The 20,287-nt window shown below is 33.5% G+C and overlaps 3 protein-coding genes across 12 annotated transcripts in view; 2 read left to right on the forward strand and 1 right to left on the reverse strand.

Moving 5' to 3' along the window:
- The first annotated feature begins 29 nt into the window (after positions 1-29).
- LOC126753649 (NADH dehydrogenase [ubiquinone] iron-sulfur protein 5) lies at positions 30-946 on the forward strand. Its single transcript, XM_050465305.1, has 3 exons — positions 30-138; positions 353-570; positions 630-946. Exons 2-3 carry the CDS (start codon positions 358-360, stop codon positions 720-722), a joined length of 306 nt encoding a protein of 101 aa, XP_050321262.1. The 5' UTR covers positions 30-138; positions 353-357; the 3' UTR covers positions 723-946.
- Positions 947-1,291: 345 nt separating this feature from the next.
- On the forward strand, positions 1,292-11,694 carry LOC126753645 (nicotinate phosphoribosyltransferase). 7 transcript variants are annotated; one of them, XR_007666202.1, is made up of 14 exons: positions 1,292-1,595; positions 3,639-3,820; positions 4,043-4,213; positions 4,277-4,403; positions 4,644-4,727; positions 4,802-4,929; positions 5,790-5,930; positions 5,993-6,164; positions 6,634-6,975; positions 8,988-9,253; positions 9,486-9,612; positions 9,685-9,967; positions 10,057-10,327; positions 10,385-11,694. XR_007666202.1 is itself a non-coding variant. In XM_050465300.1 (14 exons), the coding sequence occupies exons 3-14, from the start codon at positions 3,730-3,732 to the stop codon at positions 10,132-10,134; spliced, it is 2,010 nt and encodes a 669-aa protein (XP_050321257.1). In that variant the 5' UTR covers positions 1,841-1,858; positions 2,153-2,218; positions 3,639-3,729; the 3' UTR covers positions 10,135-11,694. The 7 variants fall into 7 exon arrangements, 5 of the variants coding, with proteins under 5 accessions (XP_050321255.1, XP_050321258.1, XP_050321259.1 ...); XR_007666203.1 differs by having other exon boundaries at positions 10,392-11,694; XM_050465300.1 differs by lacking the exon at positions 1,292-1,595 and adding exons at positions 1,841-1,858; positions 2,153-2,218 and having other exon boundaries at positions 10,057-11,694.
- LOC126753643 (putative mediator of RNA polymerase II transcription subunit 26) overlaps positions 11,180-20,287 on the reverse strand; it is a 71,550-nt gene continuing 62,442 nt past the window's right edge. For all 4 annotated transcript variants that reach the window (XM_050465297.1, XM_050465295.1, XM_050465294.1 and 1 more), the window contains one exon: positions 11,180-18,753. In XM_050465297.1, the coding sequence (XP_050321254.1) occupies positions 15,160-18,753 (3,594 nt within the window). In that variant the 3' untranslated portion in view covers positions 11,180-15,159. The remainder of the gene's footprint in view (positions 18,754-20,287) is intronic.

A 20,287-nucleotide genomic window follows, 5' to 3' on the forward strand; every position in this document is an offset into this window, starting at 1 on the left:
GCATTTCACTTCGTTGCCAACAACTATATTATCATAAAACAGCTGTGAGCTTTGACGTTTCCAAAGCATAATAATTTAGTTTATACGTTTTTGTGCGCTACTATTTCGGAACAAATTCAATAAACTGCTTATAAATAGGTAAATATGGCGTTTTTTAAGTATCAGGACTTTTTAATTGGGGACATGGCACAATACTAATTAGTATAAATCGTGAAGAAAGTATACTTTGTTTAAAAGAAATGTTACGTCACTGCTATAGAACCATAAGTCTGGAACACAGATTATAATTTCCTTTGGCACAAAAATCGTCTCCCGAATACTTGTGAAAGTTTATTTTGTTCATCTTCCACAGTTGCAATGTCTTTGGGACCATTTTTGCGTACTCCATTTACGGATTTGACTGGATGTTTGATCAATCACCAAACTTATGAGAAGTGTGGAAAGATGGAAATGGAAATGATGGAATGCCTTGAAGCTTATGGTGTTGAAAGGGGTCAAAAGATGTGTGCTGATATTATAGCAGATTTTGGAGAATGTGTTGGTGTGCAGAAGCAACTAAAGAGGTTCCATGTAAGTTTTAATGTCTGTACATTTTGGACAAAACAATCAAACCCTATCATAATTTACAGGCAATGCGTAATGAACGGCTAAAACAATACTATTTTGGTGACCGTAAAAAGGAAGAACTATTTGCGGATCCTCCTAGAGTTGATGCTTTCTAATAAACAAAATTTCTTGAACAGTTTGTATTGAGCTTTCGCTAAAGAATTTTGATTTGCACATGGAAAAAAATACTTGTCTATTGGTTAAGTTCCGCAATGTATTTAGTAAAAGTAAAAAGGTAGAAAATTCTTCCGATTATTTGTACGAGTGCAAATGCATAAATAGAAATCATTTAAAATATTTGTAAACATTATTTCAAGATTAAAAGTAGAACTTTGTTTTATTAGTCAGTCTTATGCTTCTATAGTGGTTGGAACAGAGAACTTAAAACTTAAACTTTTAAGTTCTCTGTCAGAAGTATCATTTCCAAAGTTATTTTAGTTGACAGCCCAATGCCGATTATAAATCCAGTTCTGTTCCCCTTTCGTAGACCGACTGCTGCGGGAACAGTTGTATTAGGCGTTCGTACTTAACAATTACACCTGTTCAAATGCGTCGTTTGTGGTCAGCATAAAGGAATACAATTCTGGCAATCAAATGAACATTCTTCTTTATCGACAAAATCTTATTTGAATATTTTGTCCAAGTGTCAGATATGACAGCTTGAATTTTTACAAATCATATGTGTTTGTGCATATATATAATCACATACTAGACGTTTTCTTATCAGAAATAACATTCTCCTTCGAGGGAAAATTATTAGTAAATTCGTAACGGAAGGAAGTCGAAAGTGTATACGCAAAAAGGATACCAGTATAAAGTTTTGAAAAATTTAACATTTTAAAATACTTCTCATAACTAAGTAAAACCGGGAAACTTAAATGTAAAGTCAATTACTAATAGATGTTTAATTGTTTATCCTGAGAGACTTTTATACGCTGGCTGTATGTACTATAATACTATATATATAGTATATGTTTACAATTATTTGTGTAAGTTTCAACTCCATTAAAGTAACATGAAAAAAGTAGACAGGAGAATCTCCCTCCGACCTTCACGCAACCTTCAGCTGCGCCTCACATGTGCCTCACTTTTGATTGGTTTAACGCTCTTATAAGCACTGCAAGCAAAACCAATGCAATGCTTACTTAATTGTATAAACGTTTTATTGACGCTGCTAAGTAACACAAAATAAACAAAATTGGGGTTATAAATTTAAAAAGTCGTCTTAGTCTTATTTAGTGCTAAGAGTGCAGTGAGTGAATAGTTATAATCATACCGGTTGATAATCATAATATTCTAATTATATAAATATGTACAAGTGGCTTGTGTATAAGCAGAAGTAACGATAAACATTTGTATGTAGATAAATACATACATACATTCATAAGTGCTTATAAAATCTTACAAATGACAATGATAAGAACAATATAAGACATACATATTTACCTATACATCTGTATTATATCTTAATTTAAATTTGATAAAAGTGTATTCTTAAGTAAATGGTACAATTACCTAAAATTTCTATTATTAAATTTTTCTAAAGGGGTGAAGAAATAAGTTCCAGTATAACCGAGCACGAGAAACACATTTGTTGTGAAATCTCTATTTGGTAAGTGATAATTGACGTAAAGCCTAATGAACGGAAGGAAATGAGAAAATTAGAATAAACTCCAATCGGCAGTATACATTAAATTTATTAGCTATTTTCATAATACAACAAAAACAAATATATTTTTTGTAGTCCTAGATATGTTAGTAAGTTTTGATGTTTTCAAATGTCCAGATTACGAATTTCATTAAGGTATTGAATGTACTTTTGTTTTTATGATAAATGCTTATCTTAATATTGATCAATTCTCTGCATTTCAGCAATAAAATTTATTATTTTAGTCATTAGTTAGAACAGGTGCTTGCGCACACAAACTCCGCGTGATCCCGACTCTCAGTCTCCTTAACGCCAAAGTTATTTTCTAAGAATCACCTCATTGGTTCAATATGCGATCGAATTAGGAATGATAAAGCCAGTAGTAAAAGCTTAGGACGGGGAAGGATATTGTTTTAATAACATTTGAAGAAAATTTCCGAAGCTTAGTATAGAAAAGTAGAAAGGTGAAATATTTGAGTAATAGTTTGTTTCTGAAAGTTTTTGAATGAGAACCCGCCTATAGAAGCAGAAAAAGAGGAAGAATTCTGGCTGCACTTCGCATCTCGAATATAACCGCGTGAGCGGTGTCTACGCCGGCAAAGAAGTAGAAAGATATCAAGTATGAGTATTAGGTTAGTTAGAGATTACTACTGGTCCTTAAAAAAAATTATCAACTGGAGAATGCTTTAATCAAGTATAGCATTGGTTTTTCGACAGCTTTCTCTCTGTTTACATTAATATTTCCTTACTTTCCTTTAATGTTTTCTGATTTTTGTAATAGTAAATGAAAATAAAGATTTACATAAAGTTAAACAAGAGCAAATCTTAGAAAATCATTGATAGTTTCATGCATTGTGGGTACAAATATACCCAAAGTCGATAATATTTCAAGGGCAACAAAACCGTTGTAGACCAGTGTATTATATTAGATTTAAATATATTTACACCACTAAGAGAGAGAAGAACAAAAGATAATTATTTATTAATCATAATATATTGAGTTATAAATTAGTTAGAAGATAGTAACTGATAAATTATTGATTACAAGGAGAACCTGTATATGAACTATTTAACCATATTTTGTCCTTGAACAAAAAAAAAAAAACAAAACATTGCGTAATATTTTGATTACGTACATATGTACTTGCATTTTAATCAACACAAATAGCACAACTTTAAGTGCCTTTTAATATGTGTGTCATGTAAATCTTTAAATACAGTACACTCGAAGTACTCTCTTTAGGGTGTAATTGGCGCTCAATAGATGTGTGGTCGGAGGTAGTAAGTAGTGAAAAAATCTACCACTTTTGTATTAACGTCCTTTCCACATAACTTCAAAATTTATTTGAAAATTTCAGAAAATCCATTTTTCCGTATTTTTCAGATTCATTAAAAAATCGGTCAATAAATTAATTTCGATTCAACAAGGGACTGCATGCCGATATTTTCGTAGCAAAAAGGGATTAGGTATTAAAATGAGTCAACTCCAAAGTTCTAATTCGGGTGGTCAATTTATGGATCGGGGGCGCATGAATCAAAATGGTGTTGTCCAGCCTCTTTTAACAGGTGAGTCCGTTTAATTAATGCTTTGTTATATTCTCCAAATCACCTTGCATTCAGATTATAAATTCATCTATAACTTACTATTTGTCTAGAGAAACTGTGCAACATATTCTCATAAGAATTTTTTCTGTCAGAAGCAGTCACATCACGCATTATAATATTACTTGCTACTTATTAAATGTTAATTTTTTCAGAAACTTTTAACAAAATAATGTATTTCATTAGATCTATATCAGATTACGATGGCATACGCTTATTGGAAGTCGGGAAAAACTGATGACCAATCGGTATTTGATTTGTTCTTTCGAACGAATCCATTTCATGGAGAATTCACCATATTTGCTGGACTGGAGGAATGTCTAAAATTTTTAGATAGTTTCCACTACTCAGATAGCGGTGAAAATTCTTTTCTATTTTATCATTTAAAATAAATTACATTGTACATGATTTTCTTATTAGATATTGACTATCTGAGGCAGACATTACCCGAAGGTGTAGAAAATGATTTTTTTGAATACTTAGCCAGTTTGACGGCAAAAGATGTTACCTTATACGCCATCGATGAGGGTACAGTGGCTTTTCCAAGGTAACCAATTATTAACTTCTTTTTTTAAAATTAGAAAGATTTAATGCACATTGATTTTATAATTTATGAATTATCTGCAATACTGTTTACAAATATTCCATCCTTACATATACATACATATACACATACATATTTCCCACATAAATGAGTGTGTAAATAATTTAATGGCAATGAACTTTTTCATAAAGTACAATATATTTATAAAAGCAATTATATATTTGTATTCAAAAAATAAAACAGGGTACCTATTATCAAAGTTGAAGGACCTTTGATAATTGTGCAGCTTTTGGAAACAACATTATTGACGTTGGTGAATTATGCGAGGTACATTAATATTTTAAACGTTTACATAACTGTATCTACGTATTTCAAGCACATTTCATTTTTATTGACTTTAGTTTAATGGCAACGAATGCTGCTCGTTATCGTATGGTGGCTGGAAAACATGTGAAACTTTTAGAATTCGGCCTACGTCGTGCTCAAGGCCCAGATGGAGGATTATCGGCATCAAAATATTCTTATACTGGTATATTTTACATTGATTCGATTGCTATAATGTAGACATGTACCTTTCCTTTCCCGAACACGTAAAAAGTCGAAAGGCAACAAGAAGTAGTTTTGCAATCAAATTACACGTTGCCACGGTATTAATCGCATGCTTATTACATATAATCAATTAAAAGTGCTGTGTTATAGATCCATCACCTATACAGGTGTCTCATTGATTTAAATGCTTCAACTATTTGCCCAGCTCAAATACTTTTTCGACTATTGCTTGATGATGTGTTTGCATGCAACCGCTTTTATATGCCCCAATACCATACCATGGAGCATGAGTCAAGAGTAAATTAACACTTTATATATTTACAAACACATTTAGTTCGCAAATACACATGCATGCTTATGTCCATGTGCATTTCATACCCTTGCGATTATTGTTATTGAGCAATACTCAAGGTAATAAAAAGCATAAAGTGTCTTTGTTTGACTGGGGAAATTCCTTCAGAAAATAGCAAATGGAAAGTTGTTTTGAAAGCATTATCCATACAAAAGTACACCCATATACAGCATTTGTTTTGCTCAATTAGCGTACCATTTGGTGTCGGGCTATTTTTCACGTCTGACGTATGTAAGCACCCTCGAAAAGGACTATGCGTAATACTATAGAATTTCTCTACTTTTTGTGTTGTGTAATATATCACGGAAGCATATTATGTAAAATGAGTTTTTGTTTTTTTTTTTGTTTTTGGATATATGTACATACCTACCTATGCATATACATTTATATTTAAGGTGTTAAATTTTCATACAAATAAGTAATTTTTTCGTGAGAAAGGTTCACACATTTACCGATTAAACATATGTATATAATATTTTGTTGTCAAGGTGGCTTTGATGGAACATCTAACGTACTGGCAGGAAAACTATTCAATATACCTGTTAAGGGCACCCATGCGCATGCTTATATAACGTCATTTTCTGGAATTGGAGAGTTAAAAACACGTTTATTAAGACATAAGACAACAGGTACATTGGAGCATTCATATAATAATTTTGTTGATGAACATTATCTTAAATTAATTCATCAGGTATAACTGGTGATCTATTGGATCACGCTGTCCGACATCGGCAGGCATTGGCCCATGTGCTCGACGTATCCCAGGAGGAGTCTAGTGAAGGCGAATTGGCGGCAATGGTGTCCTATGCAATAGCGTTTCCCGATGGATTCATGGCGCTAGTCGATACGTACGATGTTAAGAGGTATTTCGCTTCTAGGCAGATTCTCTCGGAACTACAATTTTTCTATACTTTGTTGTTAACTTTTATACATATAGAACAACAACATATAATTTTCCATGAAATGTTATCACAAATATGGTATTTAGTTTACCTCAAGTCAAATTTAACACAAATTCAGAGCTAGTAGTATACATACAACAATGTATGTATGCAACTTATGTACATAGGTACAAATTACAAACTGTATAGAAAATGCACGTCCATATAACATATTTTAGTGTTCTATTTTTAGGATACGTCATCATATACATACATTCACGCGTTTATGCCTATTCAAATTGGATAGGATAAGCGGTAATATACATATATCATATTTCATATTTCACTAATAAAATGTGTTATTATGTCTTGTCCCGCTATATGAATGTTTAGCTTACTTAGTTTGCGAAATAAGTTCGTATATGTACATATAAACCAATGTATTTAACAGCAAAGTACAAACTTCGAAGTCAAGCAAAGACAAAAGTGTGACAATCAATTACGATATTCCTATCAACTTGCCACAATCTAATGGCCACATTCTGCAGGAGACAGTTAATGGATATTTTACCGCAAATGACGTGCATGCGAGAAATGAAAGTCTAGTTGCTTCGAATGAAAGACCATGTATTGGTGCATTACTGGACCTTAATGATGCAGTTGAATCAAGTACGCACTTAAATTCAGCCAGTAAACCTAATATCATTTCTAGAAACGCGACAACAGATAGACAAACTCTAACTTCTTCTGCTCCAAACACGTATCTGCCAAAATATGTCGCGAAGTCATTCAGGTAAATCAATATTAGGCTTTAAAACTCTCGAGAGCGTGCTTTAACATCTTTATATATATTTTTGCGATTAAAATTATTCCTCGGACCATACATTACCATCCATGTATGTATTAAAGAAAGTCTATATGATAAACATAATGGTAATATTGGCAATTAAATACACACATATTTATAAACAAGTGCTTTAAATTCTTTCCCTAAAAGTGGAGTAATGTTTGCCAACTTCAAGGCTTCAAGTTTCGAGGCTGCATTTATACATTTTTCTCGAGCTGCTATCAATTGAAAGCAACGAATTTCTAAATCCAAAAACATTTTTTTGAACATTACATTACAATTTATGTATGCATTGTGTATAATAATGATTTTTTATGTTTTTATTTTACTTTTAACATCCTTAAACTTAAAGACATAAATTTGTAATCGTTCTAAAAATTAACATGCAGGGAAGTTCCATAATACTAAATATCCACACTCATAACGTAAATGTTAATGCGAAAGATCATACGTTTTTATTTGAATCCGTAATGTCTTATAGATAAGTTGTTCAATTGATTAATTTTTCTGAAGGATGGTCATTCATTTGCATACATACTTATATTATTTTAAAAGCCTTAAATTTATTAAAACTGAAACTTGTATTTAAAATATAAATTACATACATTGTTGATCACCGGTATCCCATTCCTACCATATAAACACCCATTAATACATACATATTTATTTAAGCATGCATACCTAATCTACATATTCAGATGTGATTGTGAAAAATTACTTTTGGTTTCCTTTCAACACATATTATGATTTACTAAAACGAGAAACCCCAAAATTAAATATAAATGACTTCCCGGCACTATTTTGGCAGAGGTATGTAAGCCCGAATCCATAACTATATTTCCAATAAAAACAGAAAACCAAGCAAAAAACGACATTTGTGATAACGCGTGCTGCCAAATAAAACATTATTGCACTAGATGTGGGTGTATTATGCGGATTGAAGGCAGCTCACATGTGCACATTTTATGTGAAGAACCTTAATATTTAGTCTAATTTCTAAGCTCTACAGCAAACTTCATTACATACATCAACAAAATGCATACGTTATCTCCATAACAATTGTTGTTAACAAAATGTCGACTATACTAATGTGGTGCATACCTATCTATGTACGTATTCATATAAAGTTACACCCATAAGGACGAAAAGGTACATGTCTTATATTAGTGAGAAATTACATTTGTTTTCTGTCGTTGAATTTTCATGATTCTTTTCCCGTAATTTGTTTATCCATATTTAAAGAAAAATGTGAAATTGTGTCCGAGAGAGCACACTGCATGGCTTATGTGTTTTTGTGCATTTTTATTTTTACAGTTAACATTGTTTGATTAGCTTTCGTGTGGTTTTGTCTGGTCATACAGTAGTATTTATCAACATATTCTTTTTTGTAAACCGAACACAGATTTTAATACGTAGCTGCACACATTTTGAATAGATATAAACGATTTGTAATAACAAACATAATTTCCAAGTGCTTACAAGCATACAATTAGTATGTGATATAAGATCACCAATCATGCTTGTAGCTTATCGATTTCTAGTAGAGCAGCGAAATAGTTTCACCTTTAAACACATTCGCTCTTTTGGGAGTATTTTAATCAAACATGCAAAAGCACGATTCTTGAAGTCAAATATATTTACTTAATAGTTAAAACAATCGACTGCCGACCGTTCAAATATCCCCCAATGGAAATAGGAAAATATGATCGTAATTTGTTAAAAACAAAAATGTTGAAAACTTAAGAATTCAATGAACCCGATTTGATATTTGTACACAGACCAATTTGGACAATATTGGAACGGTCTCATTAACTTAGTAATCTTTGTAGGCGTATCTAACTAGTTCAATATCGAAACAATATACGATATTACGCGAATTTTAATTTCACTTTGTTATTTATATTTTGCATTTGTAATTTTCTATTCCTTATTTTCTCTCAAATGAATTCCGTCCATAGAAGCGGGCTTTTAAATTTCTGTGCTGTTGCATTGGCGCTCAACGATTTAGGCTACCATGCAGTTGGTATTCGCATCGACTCCGGAGATTTGGCTTACTTATCTTGCTTGGCACGCGAAACTTTCGAAAAGGTCGCCGAAAGGTTTAAGGTGCCATGGTTCAATAAGTTAACAATTGTTGCATCGAATGACATCAATGAAGACACCATTCTCAGCTTGAATGAGCAGGGTCACAAAATTGATTGTTTCGGAATCGGTACTCATTTAGGTAAGTTCTGTGTGCAGATATGAATAAAGTACCCTACAATTGTGATTCAAATTAAGAGTTATTAGTTAGTTAGAAATAACCAAAAATTTCGTTGCCTCACTGCTTTAGAGGTTATCTATTGTATGTACATATGCGCATACATATATGTATATGTATCTGCTACTATGTCCAAAGAACTAAAATGTATATCGATTAGTATGGAATAATGTACGTATTTAAAACCATATTTCAGTAACATGCCAAAGACAGCCAGCCCTCGGTTGTGTGTACAAGCTAGTTGAAATAAATGGACAACCACGCATTAAATTGAGCCAAGATGTCGAAAAGGTCACAATGCCGGGAAACAAGAACGCTTACAGGTACATTGTGTATCATAATTGTTATGCCACATTTTATTGATATACATATGTATATCGGCCGAATATTTCCAGATTATACAGTGCTGATGGACATGCACTAATTGATTTACTACAGAAGGTTTCGGAGCCGCCTCCAAGTGTTGGTCAAAAAGTTTTGTGCCGTCATCCCTTCCAGGAGTCAAAGCGGGCTTACGTAATTCCCTCCCATGTTGAATTGTTGTACAAAGTATATTGGAAGGACGGCAAAATTACACAACAGTTGCCCACATTAGAACAAGTGCGCGAAAAGGTAAAGATTTCGCTTAAAACCCTGCGGAATGATCACAAGCGCACACTCAACCCAACGCCCTATAAGGTATGAAAAATTTAACTTTTCCCTTTATTTTCACTTTATTCTTTCTAATCAGATTAATGAATGTGTTGTCTGTGGTTTTCTTCATACAGGTGGCCGTCAGCGACAATTTATACAACTTTATACACGATTTGTGGCTGCAAAACGCACCGATTGGCGAACTCTCATGATCTATATAATTTTTTAATTTCCCAAAAGAGTCATGGTGCAAATCATATGAACATAAAATTAGAAAAAATTCATCGGAATTTGACATAGGCAGCGGTGAAAGCAAATTACATTTACAATTCTCATTTCAATACATTCGTAGATTTACATATATATGTATATATGTATATGGAAATCGGATTGGGAAAATATAAGGTACGCATTACAGAAAATGCTATTAATATACATATGTACATACAATAATAAATACAGATTACAGCACAACTTATCAGGAATGCGTCTTGTGCCTTATGTACACAGACCCGGTTATATATAAATGCATATGAATGTAAATTCGTTTGCATGATTTTTAAGTACAATTATTAGTTATGCAAATAAGCGTCATTGTAGGTATGTACACAAATGTGTGTATAAGAGCTTTTTGATAGATGTTAGTTGAACATTAAAATGTAGATGATGTATTACACTCACAATGAACCATACTGAAATATTGCAAGTTAAGAAAAAGTGTCGTAATTAATATAATATATTTTAAGATACCATTAAAATAGATTGTGAAATTTGCTAAAAAAAGAAGATATTTACTTATTTTCTTGCAAAACGTTAAATATGCACAACTTAACCTTCATTAAACCCTTTATTGAGTATAGAATGCGTACCTAAAATAGCATTCCGAATCATGTAAGCCACAATATAGGCAATTTCTTATTAATGAAAAGATTTTGTCTCCCTGACGCACCCAATGTAGTTTAGATTTATAATGTCTGTAATTGATTAAGTTACATATTATGACATTATCAAAGCGTACATACTACTAAGGCGCATTTTGTATATTTAATATAGTTTGACCGTGTGTTTAAAATTAAGTATTGGTTTATGTTTTTAAATTAGAATTAAAAGATTGGAAACACAAAAATAAAATTTGTACAAAATAAATCATCTAATATTCAGTTTATTATTACGGTGAGATGATATATGTAAACTGTTTAAAGAGAGAGTTACCTGACTACCATATAAACTCGTTAATGACAAAAAAACGGAAACACATACATATAATTATTTTCAAATTTTTATTAATTTATTGGTTGTATCATTGTCTTGTACATTTCAAAAATTCATATCCTTATTAAGTATATTGTTATGAAAGATCTTTTTAATCTACTCTGAATCGTTACACAGGATTGTTCATCGATTTAAGTATGCATGTATTTTGTATATTAAGTTTTCGTCCGTTTATTTTCACGTGGGTATATATGTATGTATAGTATATAATTCACTACATAATATGAAACTGTTTAACGTTGAAGATAAATAATTTTTATATTTTTGTCACTATTTACTATTCCGCTTTTATATATATGTATGTTCTTAAATTCTTTATTGTTTGGTTATAATTCTTTGATTAATTATCTGAGTATTTGTACACTTCTTGCTTTAAAAATTGTTGTTTAAGGAGTAGTCATATAATGCAAATTTTAATGTGGATACATTGCCACTCGGCGATGTTCTCTGTTTTCGTATTACAACTTAAAAAATATGAATAAAAATATTATTGTTTCCAATATATTTCTTTATTTTTTAGAATTAGGTGTTTTATTTCCCAGTTCTCCTGGTTCCTTTTGTTGTTAGAGGTCTTTGGCATTTCAATTACTTAAGTATATTTATACGATTGTAGCAATATTTTATCTATACAATTTTCAATCTAACAAATTGTTCTTCTGATCATAGAAATCACGGTACTAAACTTCAGTAAAATTTATAAAAATGTCAGTTAATTGTGTGCTCGAACAGGGTATTGGATGTCCACTTTTGTTGCAAGTACATTTACTTGAGCGCGATCAACGCATTATCCATAACAAGGATATTTTCTATATACTTATTTAAAATAGATATAACCAGATTTAACAACACTTCATTTATTAGCTTTATTGCATCAGTTATTTTGTATTCCGATTCGAACTGTACATAAAGGGATTAACAATGACAAAAAAAAAATTTTTTTTTTGGTTTTTGCTGAAATTCTAATATATACAATTTTCTAATATATTCACAATAAATAAGGTTTTTAATCAATCTTCAACGCAATATATTTTAGTAAAATTTTGTCATCTCATACATACATATGTGGGTATGTATCTATATAGATAAGCATACTTATCTATACAAATCTGTATATATCCTTGAAAACAAAAATCGACTTCCTCAAGAATAACATATGTATATTCAAGTATTTTCCCTTTGACAATAAAGATAATTAGAGCTGACGGAATAATGTGCTGTTATCCCCGCATAAATATAAAAAACATATCGAAAATTAAATGTTACCAAATTTCTACTAAGTTGTATTTGTTTTTTGACTAAAGTCTATAAGCTGCCTTCATGGTTAATTTTCAAATATTCACCTCAAATTTCGAAGTATATATCTTTATTGCTAATGGTGTCTTTCGTCTTTTTGTTAAATAAAGAATAATGACCATCGAGTTTTTAGCAGTAAAAAATGAAACACGCAACTTATTACAAATAATTGTAGTTTTATTTTCAGAAATTTGAATTTCTCTTTAAGCTTACAATAACACAAATTCTTAACTGTCATCATTTATATTTCTTTTCAAAGTAATGTAATCTTGACATTTTGTTTTTCGTTTCTACAAACTATATGTTTACAGTCAACCCGACAATAGATAATTAATTTTCAAAACTGTTATGTATATATGTTTATTGTAGTAGATATTTTACATACTTAAGTATTTATCTGTTTGAGTTTTAATGATGTACAAAATTACACAAGTGGTAACTTATTCAATCTTATTCTTAGAAGGTTATATTGGTTGTGCTATCACCATATCCTCATCGGAATTACAGTATTTCAACCCCGATAGCATATCTTGTACGCAATTGTAATTTGCACCTTTTTGGTATTGTTATTATTATTTTAATTATTATTTTAATTAACATAAATGGCTTCTCATATTATTTCATAATTTATTTTTTATTAACAAACTTATTTGATTTTAGAAATCTTTACAATTTATTTTCGTTTTTCTTTGCTTTTTTAACAAAACAAAATCACATTGAATTGTTCAAGTTTATTGAAATTTAAATTCTAATTTGGTCAAAACATTATAAGACAACAAAATATTTTTGAAATATGTATATATAAAAATAAAACAACGATAAAGTGACTAAGGAGACACAAAGGAAGGCAGAATCGTATGTAGCGTTATTAACATTCTAATGCTAAAATAAATATTATAAACAATACTAAATAAAAAAATATTAGCGAATTTTGTACAATTAAATAATGTCAAACGAACTGAACAAAGTTGTTTGTACATGTGTAATTGAAATAATTGTATATGTATGTGTGTACATATTCATATTGTGAGTAACATAATATTGAGTTAACATATTTATGTATTATCTGCTGTATACTTGTTACTTCACCTTTCAATTAATAAAAATATATTAATCACTTATTTGATTATACAAACAGGCATTCTCCATCAAAACTAATTTATATTTTAACTGGTGGGCTAATCTGGCTTGTTTTGTGTCAAACATAATAAACAAATATACATGCATATATCATATACTATAAATAAGTATATTAATAATATAGTTAGAAGAAGTAAAGTTTCTACCCAACTTTATTAATCAATATTTAACAATTCTAAGGGCTAAGTGTGCACCAGCATAGAACATACCCGGATTTTTGAACAATTTTATACAGAGTATTGCATACAAAAATGCAATGCATGAAAATGCAAATATATGATTAATAGCTATGCGTGCGTATTGAATTCAAATATAGCGGGAGTTATCGGAAAACAGTTGTAATTAAGTATACTTATGTGTGTAATGCATAGCTTTTTTTCTGCATTGTTTGGTTTTAATTATACTTTTTACGAATAATAATTAAACTACGGACATTACTATACATATGTATATGTACAAAGTAAATGAAAAAAGGCCTACTTACAGATATTGAATTAATATTATAAATATACAAGTATGTGTATGTACATATGTAGGTTTCTTAAATAAACTTTTTGTTTTAATTCCTTTTAAAGCTTTGGTTTCAGTAAATATATATTTTGTATGCTTTTTTTGCACTTTAAACAGAATAACAAGAAAATACAGTTCGTTTTGAAAAACTTAAAGAAATTACTGGGAGAGCATATTCGTAAAACGGGACATCTACCAAAAACATGGTTAAAAAATTAATTTTTTTTTTTACATATTACAGTAAAAGGTTTCAGTTGTTTAAGAAAGAAGAAGTTCTCAATATTTTCTAACAATTGAATTAAGAACGAAAGGTTTGTATACAAAAACTCAGTAAACGAATAAAACGATTTGTATTATTTATGTTATGTATGTACATATAGTATGTGAATACACGCATGGGTGTGCGTTGAAGCTTTTTACATTGTGTTCAACTTGCCTTCTATGCTTAGAATCTAGTTGATTGAAGTAACCATTAACTTTTGTCACCTAACTATTTTCCAACGACTTTTATTACTCGTATTTCGTGAAAGCAAAAAATTCATATTGAAATTCTTAAAAAATTGTATCGGTCCATAAATTTGAAATATTTTAATATTCCAAATACACAAACATACATATGTATGTATGTATATGTATGCGTTTATTTAATGTATCTGAATAAATGTAACACTTTAGTTCTGTATTATTTACCGTGGTGAACTTGTGGTCAGCTTTGAAGCATTTTAGCATGGAAGCTGTAGTACATAGTAGGCTAAATGTAATTAAAAGAGAAGCACATAAATACATACTTATTATGTACATATGTGAGTATTTGGAGTATTTACATTACTTGTTAATTGTACTCTTCATAAGGGAAGCAGAGTAAAGGTGTGTATATACATATACTTATGTATTTCCACTTGTACTAAGAAAGTACTCTCGCATTACCATGATAAATGAGTTAATTATGTTAGCCTGTTTTTATATACTCTATCGTAGACCCTTCGAACACGCCGACTATCAGTCTTATTGCATTGTAACGGTTACATTATCTCCTCTTTGACCCATAACTCGGTGTTTGTTGTCGGTGTTTCTTTTTTACTCGCCTTCGTGGCGAGAGGTGTTCGGGTCACCTGATCCTTACATATGTTATTGTTGTTAACCTTAGCACTGACGCTGAATTTTTCGTCGTCGTATTTTGTAGCCTTTTGTACTTCATTTGATTTTCCTGACGGAATAGAGTTGTTCATAAATCTTCTATCGCGCGTACAGATTTGCTCTTTTTTAATGTTCAAAGTCCCTGCTTTCACATTTTCACGGTTGTCACTAGTTTTTATCTCATCGCAAGCGCTGTCTTGGACACCGTCAAACCTTTTTTCAACTTCCTTGAACTTTGTCTTTTCTTTCAATTTCGCCAAGTCGTCGCGATCGTCCGCAGATTCAGATATTTTCGCAAGAGCATCAGATGCTGACATTTGGGCTTTCTTCATTGATAATTCATCACTACTATTGCTGCTGTCGAACAACTGTCCAGCAGTTGCGGTTGAATGAGGCGACAGTGGCGTACTTGCCGCTGGTACTATACCTAAGGAGCTGCTGTGTGGTGCTTGAACATCTGACTCTACCGTTTGTGAGCTCGTTAAGGGTGCGCTGCTTTCATCTCCGTCATCATCCGATGTATTTGTATCACTGCTGCTACCATTTGTAACAGTGAAACGGGAAGTCTCCGCTTCGTCATCACCCAAATCAGTGTTGCTTATTTGCGTGTATACTTTATTTTTATTTTTTGGGCACTCGTTGCCGTAATCCGACAACGGCGCCTCGTCTTCAGAATCGAAATTGGGATCATGATCAGTTCCTTGTGATGTATGTTCTGCTAAATGGCCTATGTTTTCTTTGTTTATTGCATATGTCCGGCTTAAGCTATCACTGCTTTCACTGCCACTTTCGATTCTAGAACGCTTCGCTTGTGGCTGCTTATCTATATCAATTTCGTTAACATCATTTTTGTTGCTCGCTGGTTCATCAACACTTTCTTCGATGTCGGCGTTACTTCGGATATGATCAACGATATCAACAGCATTATCGGCTTTCTCACTTTCTTTATCACTACCATTACCGTGATCATAATCGTTTTCCTTATTGTTGCAAAGAGCTTCATGTTCATCTTCATTATTGCTGAATTGATCATTTTCCGACTGATTCCTTTTCTTTCTCTCATATAACTTTGTCTGACTATTCACTTTCACGAAGTTATTATCATTTTCACCGACGTCGGTTTCTTTGGTTAGACAGGTGTTTACAAAATCGTTCTCGTCTATGATCGTTAATGATTTTTTCAATGGTAAGCTGCGAATCTTGTCATCTTGAAGACCGTCTTGGTTGCCCAAGCCATTGGATTGAATGGTGGGCTCTTGTAACCTGAGAATTTGCAAATGGTGTCGACACGCTCGTAGCTGTTCTCGAAGTTCTCTGATCATTACGTCACGTTTGTGTGTCATTTCGCTGAGTTGAAGATTGCTATAACGTAATTGTTGGTTTTCGTGTAAAACTTTCCGTAACAGACCGAGTACTCGATCTCGTTCCTTGGGTCCGGTATCACGGAGTGCTTCAACGACCATATCCCAAGGTGCTAAAATATTGCTGCTATCCGCCTCTCCGTTCACACTGTCATCGTCAGTGTCCGTGGACAGCTCGAACTCGGAGCCGACGTATGGCAGTCCATTGTATGAGCTTTGAAGCTGGGATTCTAGCGGATTTTGTGCATCTGTCACGTCTGTCCGCATTAGAACTTTTGTGGAGTTGGTGCTCAAATTTAACCCTGTGGTAGTGGAAGACTGTGAAGGCGAATGTTTTACATGCTGCAAATTTGGTTGAGAGCGGATGAGGATGTGTTGGTGTTGTATTGTTGATAGCGCCTGGTGTTGGTGCTGCTGACGTTGTTGATCGTAAGCTCGCTGATTGTGCTTATAAAATTCGTACTGTTGCTGATGCTGTTGCAATATTTGCAGTTGGGGTTGTAGCTGTTGTTGTTGTGGTGTGTGACTGGGCTCTTGTTGCGTATGAAGTTGGGACAATGCAGCTGTTGGAGGTAGTGATGGTGGAGGTGTTGGCGATCTCATTATATTCGACCGATTGATTAAATTTTTGCTTATCCGAATTCGGCTATGCAATTCGTTGTGGTTGCTATTGTTGTTGGCAGTAAAATTTGCTGATAATGGTGATGGCAGAAGCTTTGCATGCTGATTCACCGTAGCAATAAGTGGTTGATCTCGGCCGATTTCTCGTCTATGAAGGTAGTGCGGTCCATTGTCGCCGCTAATATGTTTGCTATCGTTGCATGGGGCAGGTGATGTGGAAGATGTGATCTCGTTCGAACCGGAAAATTCTTGAGAACTGTGTGAATCTGTTGGAGAGAGAGGGCACGTGCGTGGCGATTGTCCTAAACGGGTTTGCTGCTCCTGATGCACCAAGGTTTGGGCATGTTTGTGATCTTGTTGGTATTGTTTTGAAGGGGGCAGGTGAGCAGGCAGTAATTGTTGCTGTGGGGGCGTCGTAGATGCCGTCGACGATGTTGAACTAGCAGAAGAGTTTGAGGTATAAAGTGAATGACGTCGAGGTTGCAATTGCTGCTGCTGCTCTTGAAGTTGCTGCTGTTGTTGAAGCATAACGTCTGCATCGCTATGACAACTGCTGCCATTACTATTGCTATTACTGCTGCTATTGTTATTGCTTAGCATTTTTCGTTGTTGTTGGTTCATCGTCAACGATATAGGCGATACTAATGGCAAAGTCGCGACATTATCGCTAATGGGTATATTAATACGGCAATCGGGAGGATCCTCGTTATCTCCGCTGGTATTAATAAGCGGTGGCGACTGCGGTATCTCGTTCGGTGTATTGGCACGTTCTTGTTTTATTTTCAGTTCAGTGGGGCACAAACTTGACAGTGACACTTGCTCTTGCAGTTCTTGTGCAGATTTTTGTTGCTGATGCATAGTTTGTTGCTGGAGTAAATGTTGCTGCTGCAACTGCTGTATTTCTCGTTCTCTTCGACCCCTCTCGAGATCGTGTTGTTCACGTTTCTCTCGTTCTCTTGAACGCTCCTGATCTCGTTCTCGTTCAATGCGTTCGCGATCTCTTTCTCGTTCTCTATACTCGCGGTGCTCCTTTTCCCTATCCTTAACCAATACGCATTTTCGTGGCACAAGAGCCACATTTGGCTGGTAGGTGCGTTCGAAACGTTCACGATCTGTGCTACGCACTACTCTTTCGGGATTTTGCAACACTGGTGGTTCTTGACTTAAATAGGGTAGTGTGGAGAATGCTGCTACCGCGTTATAAGTTGCAGCCGGATGTAGGAAAGATTTCGGTGCCCACGGTCTAAACGCTGACATTGAGCCGATCCTTTGCTGCTGTGCACAGTGGGCATACATAAAGGACTGATAGTGCTGATATTCCAGCTGATAGGCAGCGGCTTCTTCAAGACCTTTCGCTTTCTTCGTTGGAACAGCAAGCATTTCAGTGCGCTGCTTATCGCTCATATTGGAGACCTGTTGGTGTGGTGGTGGTACCATACTTGATAGCGAATGTCCCATCTGAGAAGTGAGCATTTCGTCATCCACATGTAATGCATGCTGTAATGAAAATGATACAAATTGTTATTTCACCCAATATCCTTGCACATACGTATGTTGGTAATTTACAAATATCATATAATACAAGCTGGCGTTATTCTATTCAATTTCCATTGTAATAAAGCAGGAGTCACCACAAACAATATATTTAATTTTTTTTCCTAGACGGAATTACGCATTTTTGAATTGTCGAATGTCAAGAGGCTTTTGGCTTCAGAAATAATTTCATTGAAACTAGACACAACTTCCAACTAGTCGAAATACCAAGTTATAAATTGCTAAATCCGTTAGTTGCCAAATGCAGCTTGTTTATTTGACATCAACACCATTACTTGCTGGCGATTGACTGCATAAGTAAACCAATAGGCTAGCTACTCAATGGTGCTGAATTGCTGATCGAATGTCGCCACATTGCCACCGTGTTGTTTTAGCAACGGCTGAAGAAAAGACAAACGGGCGAAACATCAGTATTGCCGAACACTAACCCCCATTAGACGCAATAGTCGTAAAAATCAAGGACCATAAAGACAATCAATAAAAGAAAAACTTAAAATGTTCAGAGCGGCACAACGGCAGCGCAACTGCGACAGCCGGTATTTCGAGCAAATGTGCAGACCAAACAGTACGAGTAAAAGGCGAAGGTGAGTTTCTTACCGCATTGGTCTCAGAAGCATTTTGGACTTTATGAAATCGCCAAATGAAGCATTGAAGCCACAGCGGCTCCCTGCTTCGATGTTTATTATCACCGTACCGTAGACAAGCAGCCGGTCAGTTCAGTAAGACCTCCGTAATTCGTGTCTGCGTAGTACACATACATACGTAGAGTTTGTTTATAAATTTTCCTTTAAACCAAGTTATACATGTAAAACTTTTTTGTGCGCACCATCCTTTCCGGCAAAGAAATATTTCAAATCATCAGCAAATAATCAGCGGTAAAGTTTGCCTTCTATGGCTTTGACATAAAATATTCAATAAAAATACAATAACCTTCCGAAGTTATGCAATGCCACACCAATAAATACCCTTTACATATCTTATGTAGGGAAATTCTCGAAATTAAAAACGTTATACTGAAGACCAATGCATCAATTAGCGGCCAGGCAGTACACAATGTATTAGGGATGGAAAGGTATTCGTCAACGCTGCAATCGGAGTTTGAGCCGTGAGTTAATTGATTATTATTATTATCGTACATGTAAACAAATTGGGTTTCACAGCTCTATATGCTCATAACTATATACTATATAGTATATGCAGTTATAATATACATATGTATATTCAAATAAGTATTGCATAGGGAGTAGTAACACCCACAAGGATTTGTTGCATAAAGTGTTTAAATTAAAGATTGACAAAATGCAGATAAAGTGCCATTGCCGCATTCTCTGGGTATGCTCCACCAAAAGCGTGCTTTCCCTTCAATTCTTGTTTACCATGTCCATGTCCATGCATTCGCTTGCAATGAAAACCGAGAATTTAAGTAGAGTTCATTCACATTGACGAATTTGTGGTTGAACGACGCTTCTACAGAGGT

Source organism: Bactrocera neohumeralis, chromosome 3, assembly GCF_024586455.1.
Source record: "Bactrocera neohumeralis isolate Rockhampton chromosome 3, APGP_CSIRO_Bneo_wtdbg2-racon-allhic-juicebox.fasta_v2, whole genome shotgun sequence".
Classification (NCBI taxonomy): Eukaryota; Metazoa; Arthropoda; class Insecta; order Diptera; family Tephritidae; genus Bactrocera; species Bactrocera neohumeralis.